The 15,847-nt window shown below is 42.2% G+C and overlaps 1 protein-coding gene across 1 annotated transcript in view; it reads right to left on the reverse strand.

The window, feature by feature from the left end:
• Nucleotides 1-15,847, reverse strand: part of PCSK2 (proprotein convertase subtilisin/kexin type 2) — a 267,953-nt gene that overhangs the window by 157,047 nt on the left and 95,059 nt on the right. Inside the window, exon 2 of the mRNA XM_073553798.1 lies at nt 12,174-12,278. Within this exon, the coding sequence (XP_073409899.1) occupies nt 12,174-12,278 (105 nt within the window). The remainder of the gene's footprint in view (nt 1-12,173; nt 12,279-15,847) is intronic.

Below are 15,847 nucleotides of genomic sequence, written 5' to 3' on the forward strand. Positions count from 1 at the left end.
ACAACACCAAGGGAAAATATAACAGACAAGGTAAGACAAACAACACTTAGCTTTCTCTGCTGCAATGCACTGCACAGCAGAGTAAGGCACCCAATCACAGCATTCAGCTGAAGCACCACTGCACCAGAAAGCTCCTATCTTCAGCACGGTTGGTTTCCAAAAGGACCTGTATAACCAACAGTCAACTGATGTGGGAGTGGTCACCACCAGGATCAGCAAACTCACCACCATGTAATTACAACAGCGGCCACCGGGGGGAAAACTGATATTAACCCTCGATGGCCTGAAAGGAAAAAAGTTTATATGTGAGAATTCAGAAATGACACAGATCCAAAAATGGATCATAACAGGTTCTCTTTCTCTACTTTTAGAACTTTTGAAAAATCAGATATAGTTTTGGGTCAAATTTATGCAGAAATAAGGAAAACTCTGAAGGGTTCACAAACTTTCAAGCACCACTATAAATATAGGAAGCCATTGTTAGTGGTGACTGACAGCAGTCTGGTGAAGGAGACCTGCCTCCTGTCTCCGGAGTTCGTAAGATCTTTCCTATTTTCAGAGACTCCTGGACAATCCCGGAGTTTCGGTAATATGCAATGTCTTGACAAAAGGATGGAACGCTCATTCTGGTAGGGTGTAAAAATGAACAGGATTTTTACTAAACATATGAACAAATATACTGAGCTATAAATAACTATTCTGCTGGAGACATGTCAGGAAATTCTACAATTTATCCAGCATACTGTATGAATTTCTAGTGCCAACATTTATTTAAACATAAGTATTTGTTCTGCCTCGTTGATTCTGAGCTTAAAATTGATTCTTATTGTAATAGCTTTTCTATAAAATGTGCAAATCATTACCTTGAAAATTGTACCATGTCACTTCTAGCTACCAGAAAGCAGTAATTCACCTTGCAAAAATCACTAACATTTAGCTACAATAGAAGATTAGGAGGTACAGTAAATTCTTTCAGCTTTAGAACTCCATCTCCTAAAGACCCATCACTCTGCGATATTATTGAGTTCTTCAAACTATCTACAGTTGTACATCACTGAAAATACTAAATATTTTCACTAAAAAGGAGCCTGTAACGTGCAATAGAGTGTTCAGTACAAAATAAGTACACATGCTTTGAAAATTAAGGATTTTAATTAATATCTAATGAAGACAAGAACATTTCCAAATTTTGAAAAGATGAGTTTCATAGAACATTTTTCTTTAACCCATAATAACATGGAGGTAAGGCTAATAATATCCTTTCATTACAATATCTTCACTTTTACTCAAATTAGTTAATGCAAAAATGAATGCACCCCACATACAAAACAGCTACATCTAGAATTTTGTATGATTTCTATGATATTTTTGATAGCACCAAGTCTTTTAGACATGGAATGAGCAAGTTAGCGACATATTGCAACATCTATCTTTTTCCATTTAAACAACCTATTTTACAGTCTGGATGCTAGATGCAGATTGATGCTTTTGCAGATGACTGTGTGGCAGCACACACCAACTGCTCCTAGGGAACTGGTCAAATCACTTGCCGAAGAATATTACTGACCAAGAATCATGGGCGGACACACCGCATGTGCAGCCTGTGCGGCTGCACCGGGGCCCGGAGGTGTGCTACGCCGTCTCTGCGTACTCACCTGGCCACCGCTCCCACGCCGCAGCCTCCTGCTGCCCGACATCCACGGAGGTCGCCTATGGCAGGTGCGCGGCCGGCGGCATCCCTGCATGCAATGCGCAGGCGCCATAGGCCGCGGCCATGCCTCCCTCCTGCTTCTTGTGCTCCGGCTATGCCCTGACCCGGAAGCACCTCCCTGACCAATGGCAGATCAGACAGGAGCATATGAGGCCGCTTCCCCCTGAGGGAGGTGCCTGATTGTTGTGTTTCCTAGCACACTGGGCCTCGCTTCATCGTGTGCTCTCTGCTCCTGCAGTTCCGTTCTCGTCTGCTACCCGCAGCAGCCTCTCAGTCCTGCTACCCGTGTTCCTTGCTGTCTTCCGCAGTCCTGCTCCAGTCCTGCCGTCCTACTCCTGTCCTGCCTCCAGTGTTCCTGTTCCATCCTACTCCAGTCCTGCCGTCCTACTCCAGTCCTGCCTCCGGTGTTTCTGTTCCATCCTACTCCAGTCCTGCCTCCAGTGTTCCTGTTCCATCCTGCTCCAGTCCTGCCGTCCTACTCCAGTCCTGCCTCCGTTGTTCCTGTTCCATCCAGTTTCAGTCCTTCTGACCTCCTATAATCCTTTCTCCTGTGTTCCTACTCCTGTCATCCCTCCTCGTCACAGTCTACTGTCTTACTCCATTCCTGCCTCCTGGTTCCAGCTCTGTTCTGTCATCTATACTTCAGTCCCACAGTCCTACTCCGGTCCATCCTGAGCCGCCCCTCTCGGTACCGGCTACCGTGGTACTCGAACCCCTGGGCCTGCTCCTAATGGTCCCTGTATAGGGGTCGGTTCCACCTGGCAGCTCGCCCGGGGCCCCTCGGTGCCACGGTCCAGAGGGTCCACTCCTGGAGTTTCCGGCTCCAGACCACCCACGCTAACAAGGTGGAGGGGGGCCCCTTCAGGGTGGCTAATAATGAGGGCAATCTGGCCTGTGTATCCATCCCCGAGGCCCCTGGCCAGATTGCCCTCATGTGCGGAGGGTAGGAAGAGATCCCTGCAGCTCCTCTGCCTACAAGAGAAAATAGCAGCGGACCTTTTTCTCTTTACCGTTCAGGACCTTGCATCACATGCCTCTGCTCCACCAATGACAGTGGGACGGGTGGAACGCACGCTGTCATTGCGTTCCAGGGATCCCTGCTTCCGTGCTAGCGTCCCTCGGTGCCGTGTCAACTGATCGCGGCATTGGGGGATCATGTGGGCCCGCTGCATGGGGTCTCCTGGCAACCTCCAATGGCTGCGTGCGTCGCTCCACACCCGCTCCTGCTCCCATTGGCTGTTACTTCTATATATAGAGTTGTGGCCAAAAGTATTGACACCCCCGCAATTTTGTCAGATAATGCTCAGTTTCTTCCTGAAAATGATTGCAAACACAAATTCTTTGGTATTATTATCTTCATTTAATTTGTCTTAAATGAAAAAACACAAAAGAGAATGAAGCAAAAAGCAAAACATTGATCATTTCACACAAAACTCCAAAAATGGGCCGGACAAAAGTATTGGCACCCTCATCCTAATACTTGGTTGCACAACCTTTAGCCAAAATAACTGCGACCAACCGTTTCCGGTAACCATCAATGAGTTTCTTACAATGCTCTGCTGGAATTTTAGACCATTCTTCTTTGGCAAACTGCTCCAGGTCCCTGATATTAGAAGGGTGCCTTCTCCAAACTGCCATTTTTAGATCTCTCCACAGGTGTTCTATGGGATTCAGGTCTGGACTCATTGCTGGCCACCTTAGAAGTCGCCAGTGCTTTCTCTCAAACCATTTTCTAGTGCTTTTTGAAGTGTGTTTTGGGTCATTGTCCTGCTGGAAGACCCATGACCTCTGAGGGAGACCCAGCTTTCTCACACTGGGCCCTACATTATGCTGCAAAATGTGTTGGTAGTCTTCAGACTTCAATAGCCATGCACATGGTCAAGCAGTCCAGTGCCAGAGGCAGCAAAGCAACCCCAAAACATCAGGGACTGTAGGGACCGTGTTTTTTTCTTTGAATGCCTCTTTTTTTCTCCTGTAATCTCTATGTTGATGCCTTTGCCCAAAAAGCTCTACTTTTGTCTCATCTGACCAGAGAACATTCTTCCAAAACGTTTTAGGCTTTTTCAGGTAAGTTTTAGCAAACTCCAGCCTGGCTTTTTTATGTCTCGGGATAAGAAGTGGGGTCTTCCTGGGTCTCCTACCATACAGTCCCTTTTCATTCAGACGCCGACGGATAGTATGGGTTGATACTGTTGTACCCTCGGACTGCAGGGCAGCTTGAACTTGTTTGGATGTTAGTCGAGGTTCTTTATCCAACATCCGCACAATCTTGCGTTGAAATCTCTTGTCAATTTTTCTTTTCCGTCCACATCTAGGGAGGTTAGCCACAGTGCCATGGGCTTTAAACTTCTTGATGACACTGCGCACGGTAGACACAGGAACATTCAGGTCTTTGGAGATGGACTTGTAGCCTTGAGATTGCTCATGCTTCCTCACAATTTGGTTTCTCAAGTCCTCAGACAGTTCTTTGGTCTTCTTTCTTTTCTCCATGCTCAATGTGGTACACACAAGGACACAGGACAGAGGTTGAGTCAACTTTAATCCATGTCAACTGGCTGCAAGTGTGATTTAGTTATTGCCAACACCTGTTAGGTGCCACAGGTAAGTTACAGGTGCTGTTAATTACACAAATTAGAGAAGCATCACATGATTTTTCGAACAGTGCCAATACTTTTGTCCACCCTCTTTTTTATGTTTTTTGTGGAATTATATCCAATTTGTCTTTAGGACAATTCTTTTTGTGTTTTTTCATTTAAGACAAATTAAATGAAGATAATAATACCAAAGAATTTGTGTTTGCAATCATTTTCAGTAAGAAACTGAATATTATCTGACAAAATTGCAGGGGTGTCAATACTTTTGGCCACAACTGTACAATACCATACCATCATTGGTCGTTGTGGTCCAGTTGAATGGCCACCAAGGTCTCCCGATCTGACCCCCTTAGACTTTTATCTTTGGGGTCATCTGAAGGCAATTGTCTATGCTGTGAAGATGCGAGATGTGCAGCATCTGAAACAACGGATACTGAAAGCCTGTGCTAGCATTTCTTCTGCAGTATACCTGAACTTTGTGGCTCACTTGTTTTTCCATGTTCTACTCCCCGTGAAACTACGTGTATCAGAACCAGAAGCCCGTGCCTGGAAAAGCCAGGAACCGCCATTTCGTTCAAGAGACATTGCTTCGACTTCATCCGGGATCGCTTCAGAGACTTCTTGTTTCGCTTGCTTCGACATCGTAAGATCGTGTAATCCTGACCTTACGGGAGCTACAGACTGATAACTTGATCTATACCTTTACCAATCGTTATTAATGTTATATACACTTTCTTCATCTTTCCTGTATTTGAATTATTGTGTTCCTTCGGTCTCCCTGTGTGGAGTATTGTTTGCTGATTAAGCTCTGCATAAAAGACCAGTTAACTCTTGTTCTGCCACCTGCTCGTCACTGCATTCCACGTTCCTGCTAGTAACTTACAAAAGCAAAATTCTGCCGGGGTATGTAAACTTTTGATCACAACTGTATATATATATATATATATATATATATACATATATACAGCTCTGGAAAAAATTAAGAGACCGCCACATCAAAACCCTGTCATGGGCAGCACATTCTCGAGACCTGTACCCCATTTAAAACCTCTGGAATGTAATCAAGAGGATGATGGATAGTCACAAGCCTTCAAAAAAGAACTGCTTAAATTTTTGCGCCAGAAGCAGTGTGAAAGACTGGTGGAAAGCATGCCAAGATTCATGAAAGCTGTTTTTAAAAATCATAGTTGTTCCACAAAATATTGATTTCAGAACTCTTCCTGAGTTAAAACATTAGTATTGGTGGTTCTAAATAAATATTAACTTGTTTTCGTTGCATTACTTGAGGTCTGAAAGCACTGGGTTTTTATTTTGACCATTTTTCTTTGTCAGAAAAAAATACAAAATCTATTGCTTAGAAGTTTGGGGACATGCTGTCAGAAGTTTAAAGACTAAAAGAACAATTTACATTTATACAGTGGGGGGGAAGTATTTGATACACTGCCAAATTTCCACGTTTTCCCACCTACAATTATTGGAGAGGTCTGCAATTTTTAATATAGGTCCACTTCAACTGTGAGAGATAGAATTTAAAAACAAAAACCAGAAAATCAAATTGCATGATTTTCAAATAATTAATTGCATTTTATTGCATGAAATAAGTATTTGATCATCTACCAACAAGCAAGAATTCTTGCTTTCACAGACCTGTTAGTTTTTCCTTTAAGAAGCCCCCCTACTCTGCACTGATTACTTGCATTAATTGCACCTGTTTGAAATCATTACCTATATAAAAGACACCTGTCCACACACTTAATCAATCAGGCTCCAACCTCTCCACCATGGCCAAGACCAAAGAGCTGTCTAAGGACACCAGGGACAAAATTGTAGACCTGGACAAGGTTGAGATGGGCTTTAGGACAATAGGCAAGCAGGAAGGTGAGAAGGCAGCTGTTGGCACAATTATTAGGAAATGGAAGAAACAGAAGATGACTGTTAATCTTCCTTGATCTGGGGTTCCATGCAAGTTCTAGCCTCATGGGGTAAGGATGATTCTGAAAAATGTCAGCACAGGTCTATATGGGAGAACCTGGCCATAGGTCAGAAGAGAGCTGGGAACACAGTCTCAAGCATTACCATTACACCATCAAGGATTACAATCCTGCAGGGCAGACAAGGTCCCACTGCTCACGCACATGTCCAGGCCCATTTGAAGTTCGCCAATGACCATCTGGATTATTCAGAAGAGGCATGGTAGAAGGTCATGTGGTCAGATGAGACCAAAATAGAACTTTTTGGTATCAAATCCACTTGCTGTGTTTGGAGGAAGAAAAAGGATGAGTACAACCCCAAGAACACCTTCCCAACTGTGAAGTATGGTGGGGGAAATATCGTACTTTGGGGGTGCTTTTCTGCAAAGGGGATAAGTCTGCACCGTATTGAAGAGAGGATGAATGGGGTCATGTATCGCTAGATTTTGGCCAACAAATTCCTTCCTTCTCTCAATAAAAGCATTGAAAATGGGTAGTGGAAGGGTCTTCCAGCATGACAGAGACCCAAAACACTCAGTCAGAGCCACTAAGAAGTGGTTCCATAAGAAGCATTTAAAGGTCCTGGAGTGGCTTTGCCAGACTACAGACATGAACCCAACAGAAAATCCTTGGAGGGAGCTGAAACTCAATGTTACCCAACGACAGCCCCGAAACTTGAAAGATCTGGAGAAGATTTGTTTGGAAGAGTGTGCCAAATCCCTGCTGAAGTGTGTGCAAACTACTGGGCAAAATTTTTTTTTAAAGTGTCAGAGGAGATGAAAGAATGTGCCGATCAATACACGGTTCCTGAAGCAGTGCCGCTCTACCCTGTGATCCCCACTGGTCTTCTGGCATCACATGACCACTGCAGCAGATCAACAATTTATATGTCTAAATTCCAGATTTCCTTACATATAAGATTTGACTTTTTGTAAACTGAAACATAAACGGGATATTCTCCACTTGCACTTTAATGGCATATTCATAAAATATACCATTAACTAAGTTTCCCTTCTGGGATTTGTACCTATCACAGCAATTTGCTCCCTTGACACCCTTTCACAGATTTTACTGCCATTGATTTTTCCCCACTGACTTCTATGGAGAGAATCTTGATATTCACTGCTTGTTAAATAGCATAGAAGATTTCTGCTTTTATTAAACCTGTAGTAGAAAAGATAGAATTGGGATGGTATTTCTAGAGAATACTCAACATTTACTATGGATTTGTGCTTAGCAGAGCTGTGACTGTTTCCTTTCAGTATGTGCCCAGATACAGCAAATCCCGACATTGTGCCATAAATAGGCCCTAGCTGAGTGAATATATGTCAATTTAAACACTCTTTGGAAAATAAGTAGAGTGGTTTTCTATGAGCAACTGGAAACGATTATATTTTATACAATGTGCTGTGTAATTTCTACAGCAAGGAGCATCAAGATTATGGTAAGCAGAGTCTATGCCTCAAGCATATGCATCCTAACAACTGCAAATGTGAGAAATAGCTGCACGGATTTAGTGTGCAGGAGACAAAGAAGATCTTCCCGGGTTTAAGTGTAGATGTACTAATAAAGTATATTGGGATATGGGCTAAACTGAAATTCACAAATTTATACCCATTATATAAAAGACTGTATTTACAGGCAAGAGAAAACCAATAGTAGAAATAATTTTTGTTACCCTGTAGGGATGAGCGAACCTGCTCGGTGACCCTCAGATATCACTGAAGTATTTGGGTTCTCGGATGTGTTGGTTACTCAACAAGCATTTGCCGATGCTTGATTTCAAACTCGAATCCCCACCCTGCATTTTTGCAAATGTTACACATCCAATAAGCATGTAGAGATTCACTGTGTGTCACTGTAATGCTGTAGCCATCTTGGTAGTGGCATTACTGTAATTGGCTGGCCGTAAGACATACTCAGGGGTTATGAAGGACAGGTGCCGCCAGGCTTGGCACACTGATTGCATTGCACAGCTCTGTGACAGTTGTTATTGAAGGGAGTACTTGTCCAAGCGTGTGTGTGAACAGTTTAATGGATCAGAGGCTTGTAGTGTTGATACTGGTGCAGAAGCTGAACCATCATACTTAACAGTCATTGTAAGGGCTAATTTTGTGCTTTGATGTTTGTGTCAGCTGCAATCTGAATTTGGCTCAGGGATGGAGAGAGAGTTGGAGGAGCATGGAGAAAGACTGAATACAGTATCTAGGCAGGCATTAGTGCTTTGGAGTACGTTGCTAAATACACTGCTCAAAAAAAATAAAGGGAACACTTAAACAACAGAATATAACTCTAAGTAAATAAAACTTCTGTGAAATCAAACTGTCCACTTAGAAAGCAACACTGATTGACAATCAATTTCACATGCTGTTGTGCAAATGGAATAGACAACAGATGGAAATTATTGGCAATTATCAAGACAATAAAGGAGTGGTTCTGCAGGTGGGGACAACAGATCACATCACATGCTTTCTGGCTGATGTTTTCGTCACTTTTGAATGTTGGTTGTGCTTTCACACTCGTGGTAGAATGAGACGGACTCTACAACCCACACAATTGGCTCAGGTAGTGCAGCTCATCCAGGATGGCACATCAATGTGAGCTGTGGCAAAAAGGTTTGCTGTGTCTGTCAGTGTAGTGTCCAGAGGCTGGAGGCGCTACCAGGAGACAGGCCAGTACACCAGGACATGTGGAGGGGGCCACAGGAAGGCAACAACCCAGCAGCAGGACCACTACCTCAGTCTTTGTGCAAGGAGGAACAGGAGAAGCACAGAAGCAAAATGACCTCCAGCAGGCCACAAATGTGCATGTGTCTGCACAAACAGTTAGAAACCGACTCCATGAGGATGGTCGCATACTCCCTAATTCTTTTGCGACCTTCAGCTATTGGGTCTCCAAACAGGACACCCGGCATGACCTGTCCCTCTATGCCTTAAAGGTGTGTGGATGACACTGTTGGTAACAATTGGCAGGCTTTGCACGAAGTGCAGAGCTTTTATGCATGTAGTAGCAACACAACTACACTTTGTTCACAATATTTGAATGAGGCACTACAGTTGGTGCCTTCAAGGGTGTATGGATGACACTGCTTCTAATTTTTGGCAGGATTTGCACTTAGTGCATAGCCTTTATGAGTTTAGGAGTACCACTACTTTACAATTTGAACAGAATGTGTATGAGGCCGTCCTTTATGTCTAATACAGGATGCATCTGAGTCCCTCTGAGCTCGTAATTTTTGGTACTTCTTGCTTCTTTCATAAATTACATTGAAATTTCCAACTTTTAATAAAAAGTTCAATTTTGGTTTAAATTATAATTGTTTCTAAATCCTTATTAAATTTTGCTTTATATACAAGTCGCTATACAGGAAAAATATTTAACTTTTTTTTTCTGCAAACTCAAATTTCTCAATGATTTTCAATGCTTTGTTGTCAGTCCTTAAAGTGGAGTAAAAGTGTGACACATTTGTTCTCAGCAGTCATCTGGGAGTCAAAGATGCTTTCAGGAGTCTTTGCCATGGTAATCTCCTTCCATCAAGAACTTTTTCCATCCTTTTCAACATTTTCACTGCCCCCCAGACCTCCTTGTAGGGTCTGCCAGAAAAATACTTGGATTTCCCATTGACTCAAATTATACTTGTTACTCAAAGCGAGCACCCAAGCATTAGAAATTCCTCGGTTTGAGAAACGAGCATCTGACCATTTTAGTGCTCGCTCATCTCTATTAACTTGCAAAAAAAGTCAGAAGCATTTAGGCTACCTATGGGGCACCAGACTTAGGCTGTCATAAACCTCTATAACACTATAGCATTTATTTAACAGAGAAACCAGCTACGGATTTAGCACAAACGTTCTGCTTTTATCTTGATCTTTTCTCACCTAAATGGATTCAGCAAGGAACTTACGATGCAATCTATCCAGTGTAAGACATTGTCTTAAAGAAATATTGAAGCAGATTTATGTGTCATGGTCTGAGGACAGCGTAAAATAAGGATAGAAACCATAATTTCAGCATTGTGTCACTTAATAGACTGTTTGCTGTAGTTTTAACATTTTCATTTTACTGCAGCTCTGCTAGTCCTCTCAATGATGAGCTCTATGCAACCCTGCCACAACACTGATTGACAGCTTTCTGCCTTCAATGAACATAGGTAAAAATCTGCCAATCAATAGTGGTGGAGGGGGTAGCTGAAGAGGATGACTATCAAGAACTGTATAAAACTATACAAAAATGAACTTTATGGGTGGCAATGTGTACCCATGTTTGGTGCTTGGGTACAGAGCTACACAGCACATCTCTGTCAACTGTATAGTGGCCGCGGCTGGGTACTATACCTTCGCCCCCTATTCAAATCAATAGTTGGCGAATGTGCAGTACTCTTTCGTGGCCACTATTCCATCGATAGAACTGTGATGTGCAGCTCTAAAACTGAGCAGTTTCGGCCTCCGCCAACACCAGGAACTGCTTATCCGGGCGCCATATTATTTCCCCCCTTATTTCTAAAGGTGCTATTGACATGAAATTCTCACCAGATGTTGGTAACAACCCACCCAACTCACACAGGCAAAAACAACAAACCATAGATGTTCATAAAATAAGTTATGTGTAATAATGAGAAATAACACAGGGAATTGAGCGCATGATTAAAGAGGTGCAAAAGCCAAGGAAAGTCAGGACACCACCTGAAATCTATCAGTAATTAGAAAGCAATCATGCCACTTAGTGAAAAATAATATCAGTTGATTCAACTTATAGCCTATAAAAAGGTGTAAAATCGGTGAGCTGCCTCAAGACCTTGGCAACCCTACTATTGCAAAATATACTGATGACATTGGTTACAGAAGAATTTGTAAACTACTGAAAGTTCCTGTCAGAAACACCGCACTGAACTTGCTCACTAAGCCAGTGCGTGTGTCCTGAGTAAAGCGAACTGTGCTCAAAGATACCTATGAAGCGGGCAGCAGCCGAGTAGATGCGTACTTCAGAGCCGCAGGACCTGAAGCACGTGACTGCTAGGGTCGTGGCCTAAACTGCAGAGAGCGAGGAGCTGCAAGAGAACTCCTAGCAGGGTAACTGCGAGACAAAGTTACCAAGGGGCATAGACAGGGAGGATAGTCAGGATGTAGCCAATGAGTCATACGCAGAGATAGCTGCAAAGTACAAGAGGGGTGAGTAGGGTAGTCAGATCACAGGCAATGAGTCATACACAGAGAGCATAGCACAGTACAAAATCAACAGGCAAACTCACAACGGGAAACAGAACCGGGTCAGAACCATATAAACAAGCTATAACAACGAACAGGCACACAGGGGTCAGCACACTCGGCCAAAGGAAAAAGTATAACTGGCAGGGATTGGAGCTTCCCAGGGGTTTAAGAAGCTCTCCCAGAACCAGAAAGAGGCCACAATCATTAACCCCAGGTGTGCAAGTCAAAACCTGCACTGAGCTCCAGACATTAACCCCTGACATGCAGCTCAAAAACCTGCACTGGAATCATGACAGTTCCAGTGAGCAATGTTGGGGCATTAATCCAGAAGTTAAAAGAACATAATTTCTCCATAAACCGGCAATAACAATATTACAATTGCTTTTTGAGCAACATACCAACCTATTCATACTTGACTGAAATAATAGTTGAGGAGGATGAAGAGCAAAGAGAGAGTTCCCATAAGATAAAATATATTTTTTCTTGCTATAATGGCCACTGTTTCTCATGTTTTTCTTGTTGGCTTTCTTCTTGTATGCTGAAAAAACTCAATCAGCTTTAAAATATATATTTTTCTTGTTTTTAAAATGAACAATGATCCTCAAGTTGAAAATTTTTCATTTTTTTTCAGTTCCCGTTTTCAATATCTTAGTCAAATAATAAAGAACAATACCCAGCCTTGAGAACTCACCTTTGGATGCATTTCTAAGTGATTTCTGCTTTTGACACTACGTTTTCTTCTGGTCTTCATAGCTCCATTGTCATAGAAATTATATAATGTTTCTGCAAATGGGAGCTGTAAAAAAGTTAGAAAAAAGGTTTTATAAATTAAAAATATATTAAAATTATGACACATTATATAGTTATTGGAGTCTACTCAATTAAAGAAGACATCACCACTCCGGAAATGTCTGTTTTAGTAAGACACTTGTATTTCCTAAAATATAACAATTCTGGAGTAATACTGTTTTGCCATGTAAGATTAAATTTTCAACTGTGTGTCATTCCTTTTGCTAATTGGGTGTATAATTACACAGTCTAATATTGGCAGCACTGATAGGACATCGCCATACTTGGCAATATCACACCCTCAATTGGTAACACCCAGTTGTCAGTTTATACATACAATTTTAGGAGAAATAACAGAGGAACTATTTCACTCACATGAGAGAATCGTATCACAGATGGAGAGAAGATGGAGATCTTAATTTCGCCATCTTCTTCATTGTCTGAGTCCATGGATTTTGGAATATACTCAGATGACATCCAAGTGCAGTCCGATGTTTCACACACACCCATAAGCCCCCGTCACACACAGCAATCTCGCTAACGAGATCACTGCTGAGTCACAAGTTTTGTGACACAACAGCGATCTCACCAGCGAGATCGCTGTGTGTGACACTTACCAGCGATCGGCCCCCCTGCCGGGTATCGCTGATCATCCTGGAATGGCCAGGACATTTTTTTGATCGCTGGTCTCCCGGTGTCCAGCACGCATCGCTGCGTTTGGCAGGCGGGAGACCAGCGAGCAGAAGCTGGTAACTAAGGTACACATCGGGTTTCTAAGCGGCGCGCAGCGCTTTGAAACCCAATGTGTACCATAGTTACCAGCGCGCTGTTGCAGGGAGCTGGTAACCAAGGTACACATCGGGTTTCTAAGAGCCGCGCGCCACTTAGAAACCCGATGTGTACCTTGGTTACCAGCTCCCTGCACCAGCGCACTGGTAACTAAGGTACACAGTGGGTAACTAAGCGACGTGCATCGCTTGTTACCCACGTGTCGCTGGTGCTGATCGCTGTGGTGAAGCACACCAGCGATCCTGACAAGGTCATATTGTTGGGATTGCTGGTGCGTCGCTATGTGTGACAGGGCCCATAGACTTGTATGGGTGCGCACGGTCTGATTATCAGATGCATTCATATCATGCTGCAATTTTTTTCTTATGCCGAATCAAACTGAAAAAAAAAGTGCTAGTCAACATTGCTTTAACATTTGGCCTAGTGCTATCTGATCAACCATCGGATAGCACTTGGCCGTGTTATACACTTGTGTAAGCGAGCCCAATATGTGATAAAAGTAAGCATGTACATACCTACTATGTTTGGAACACCTTGGTGTACACTAAATTCCTTTAAAATTTGGTTTTTAAACCTCCTCACTATCAACCTTCTTCCACAAACCTAAAAATATTAATAAAGTATCTGAATTCCAATAGTTAAAAAGTGGTCCCCATAGTTAGTGAAAAGTCAACTTCTAGAAATGTTACTTCATCTCTATTGACATTTATCCTTCTTTCCTCATACATTGTGTCTCCCTTGGTTGTGACTATGTAATAATAATAATAGTAATAATTTGCTGAATTTAATTTAATGAACTAAAACAAACAATTTGATAGTAGATATGAAAGCCCAAATTTATTCTATTAGGATTTGAACTTCAACAAGAAAAATCCTGGTGGGCAGTGCTTGTGCAGATTGAGAGCATTGCTTGTCAAAAGAAGCAACTGCGCGCACACTGCCGGTGCCATTTTGTTGGAGAAAAAAATTGGCTCCAGCAAAATGGCGCCGGTGACACATGCGCAGTAGCATCTATTGGCAAGTGATAGATGCTACTGTACAGGCCCACCGATGGTGCTATTTTGCTGGAGTTCATTTTTTGTAAAGACCACAATATAACTGTGCATGGACAGTACTTAAGATATGAGGCAGGTCACTGAAGGTTCAGTGACCTTTCATTTAAAGGATTAAAATGAAGCCAGAGCACCACATAAAGCCCCACCCACAGGCCTGCCCCAGAGCACAAGAATCTCCTTAAGTGAAAATTGCAAACAAAGATTAGACAACAACCACAAGATGGATTTCTTCAACCCAGGTATCATTTAGGTATCATTTTAATCAGTGTAACAGCACCAACCTGACAATGCCTGTAGTTTACTTAGCAAAATCCTGATGACAGGTTTGCTTTAAGAACGAACCCGGATCACTCCCCTAATATCCAGAAAACATCTTACTCCAATAACAGGACACACCTCATGCCCAAGAATCACATACAATATGACCAACTTTCCAATTTGACCTGTTTTTGAATGTCGTAATAAACATTCCATCCTGTACTCTAATAGACACACATCACACATCATTACCCCCCCTTTAACCAACTTTGATGGGCTAACCAACTCACTGATGCAAAAAGCACCATGAAAGGCCAAAACAGAAGCCGCTGAAAACAACTGCACCTCTTAATTTGAAAAGCAAATTGACCCTCAACAGTCCAACATCTTTCCCAACAATTTGAAGGAAACTGGCATCCTCCTGTCACAATTATACATTGAATGCCCGTTTCAACAAAAAATCCTTTGTTACGTCACTAATGCCTTGCAACTTAAACAAAAAAGCAAAATGCCACCAATCTCTGTGCCACAGCTGATGCTGATCTCCCAGACACAAAATCCTGACCCAAAAGGGACAGTAACAAAAATAGCTTATCCTTGTAAGCAGAACCAACTTTCGCCTCAGTGCCAAACTCCTGCCGCTCAACCCCAAATTTTTCATATAATCACCAATTAGTTTCAGTCACTGATTGTCTAATTAAACTGAAAAATCACAGTTCCCAGACTCAACAGCCAGGTATATTCTGCCACTGTTTCGTCTGGTACCAAACTCTGAAACCTGCTGAACTGAAAATGGGACAATGCATCAGCCACATCATTAGACACACCCATAACATGCTTATGTACCACATAAACATTCCATTCCAAACACCGTAACACCAATGCTGCTACCAGGAGCGACTTAGCAGAAAGCATATTTATTGGATAAGCAACAGACAAATTGTCACAATGAAAGCAACTTTTTCCTGGCCAAATCTGCAGGACCCACACAAAAGAAATCATCCAAATAATGAATTAACTAGGTAACACCAGACATATCTCACACTACCCACAGGACAAACACAGTTTTCCTCATCCAATCCAAAGCCCTATCGAAATACACGAATGACACGGATAATAACTCCGGGGAAATACCATCATTTACTGTATCACCAGCCAGGTACGATAAATTGTTTTGGAAGATTACGTTATGATGAAAAATAAAACAAATCTGAAGAATGTTGTCAGCTTAGTTGGTGCACAATAATTTCAATTTTTGTTTTCACATAAGTTTGTAGGCTGTTTGAAGGCTTTATAATTATGTGGAAAAGCACTTTACCTACTATCCAAAAGATAATTACCGTATATGATGTCCAGAACTGAATATGTCCTTTGACTGGTAATAGTCAAGACTTGAAGCCTAAATGAGATTGTTATTTCTGAATATTCGTCAATAAATATTACTTTATAAAAAGATTAATGGTAGCTTAGAAAA

The sequence above is a fragment of the Dendrobates tinctorius genome, unplaced genomic scaffold (assembly GCF_039654945.1).
Source record: "Dendrobates tinctorius isolate UK_male_01 unplaced genomic scaffold, ASM3965494v1 ptg000203l, whole genome shotgun sequence".
NCBI lineage: Eukaryota > Metazoa > Chordata > Amphibia > Anura > Dendrobatidae > Dendrobates > Dendrobates tinctorius.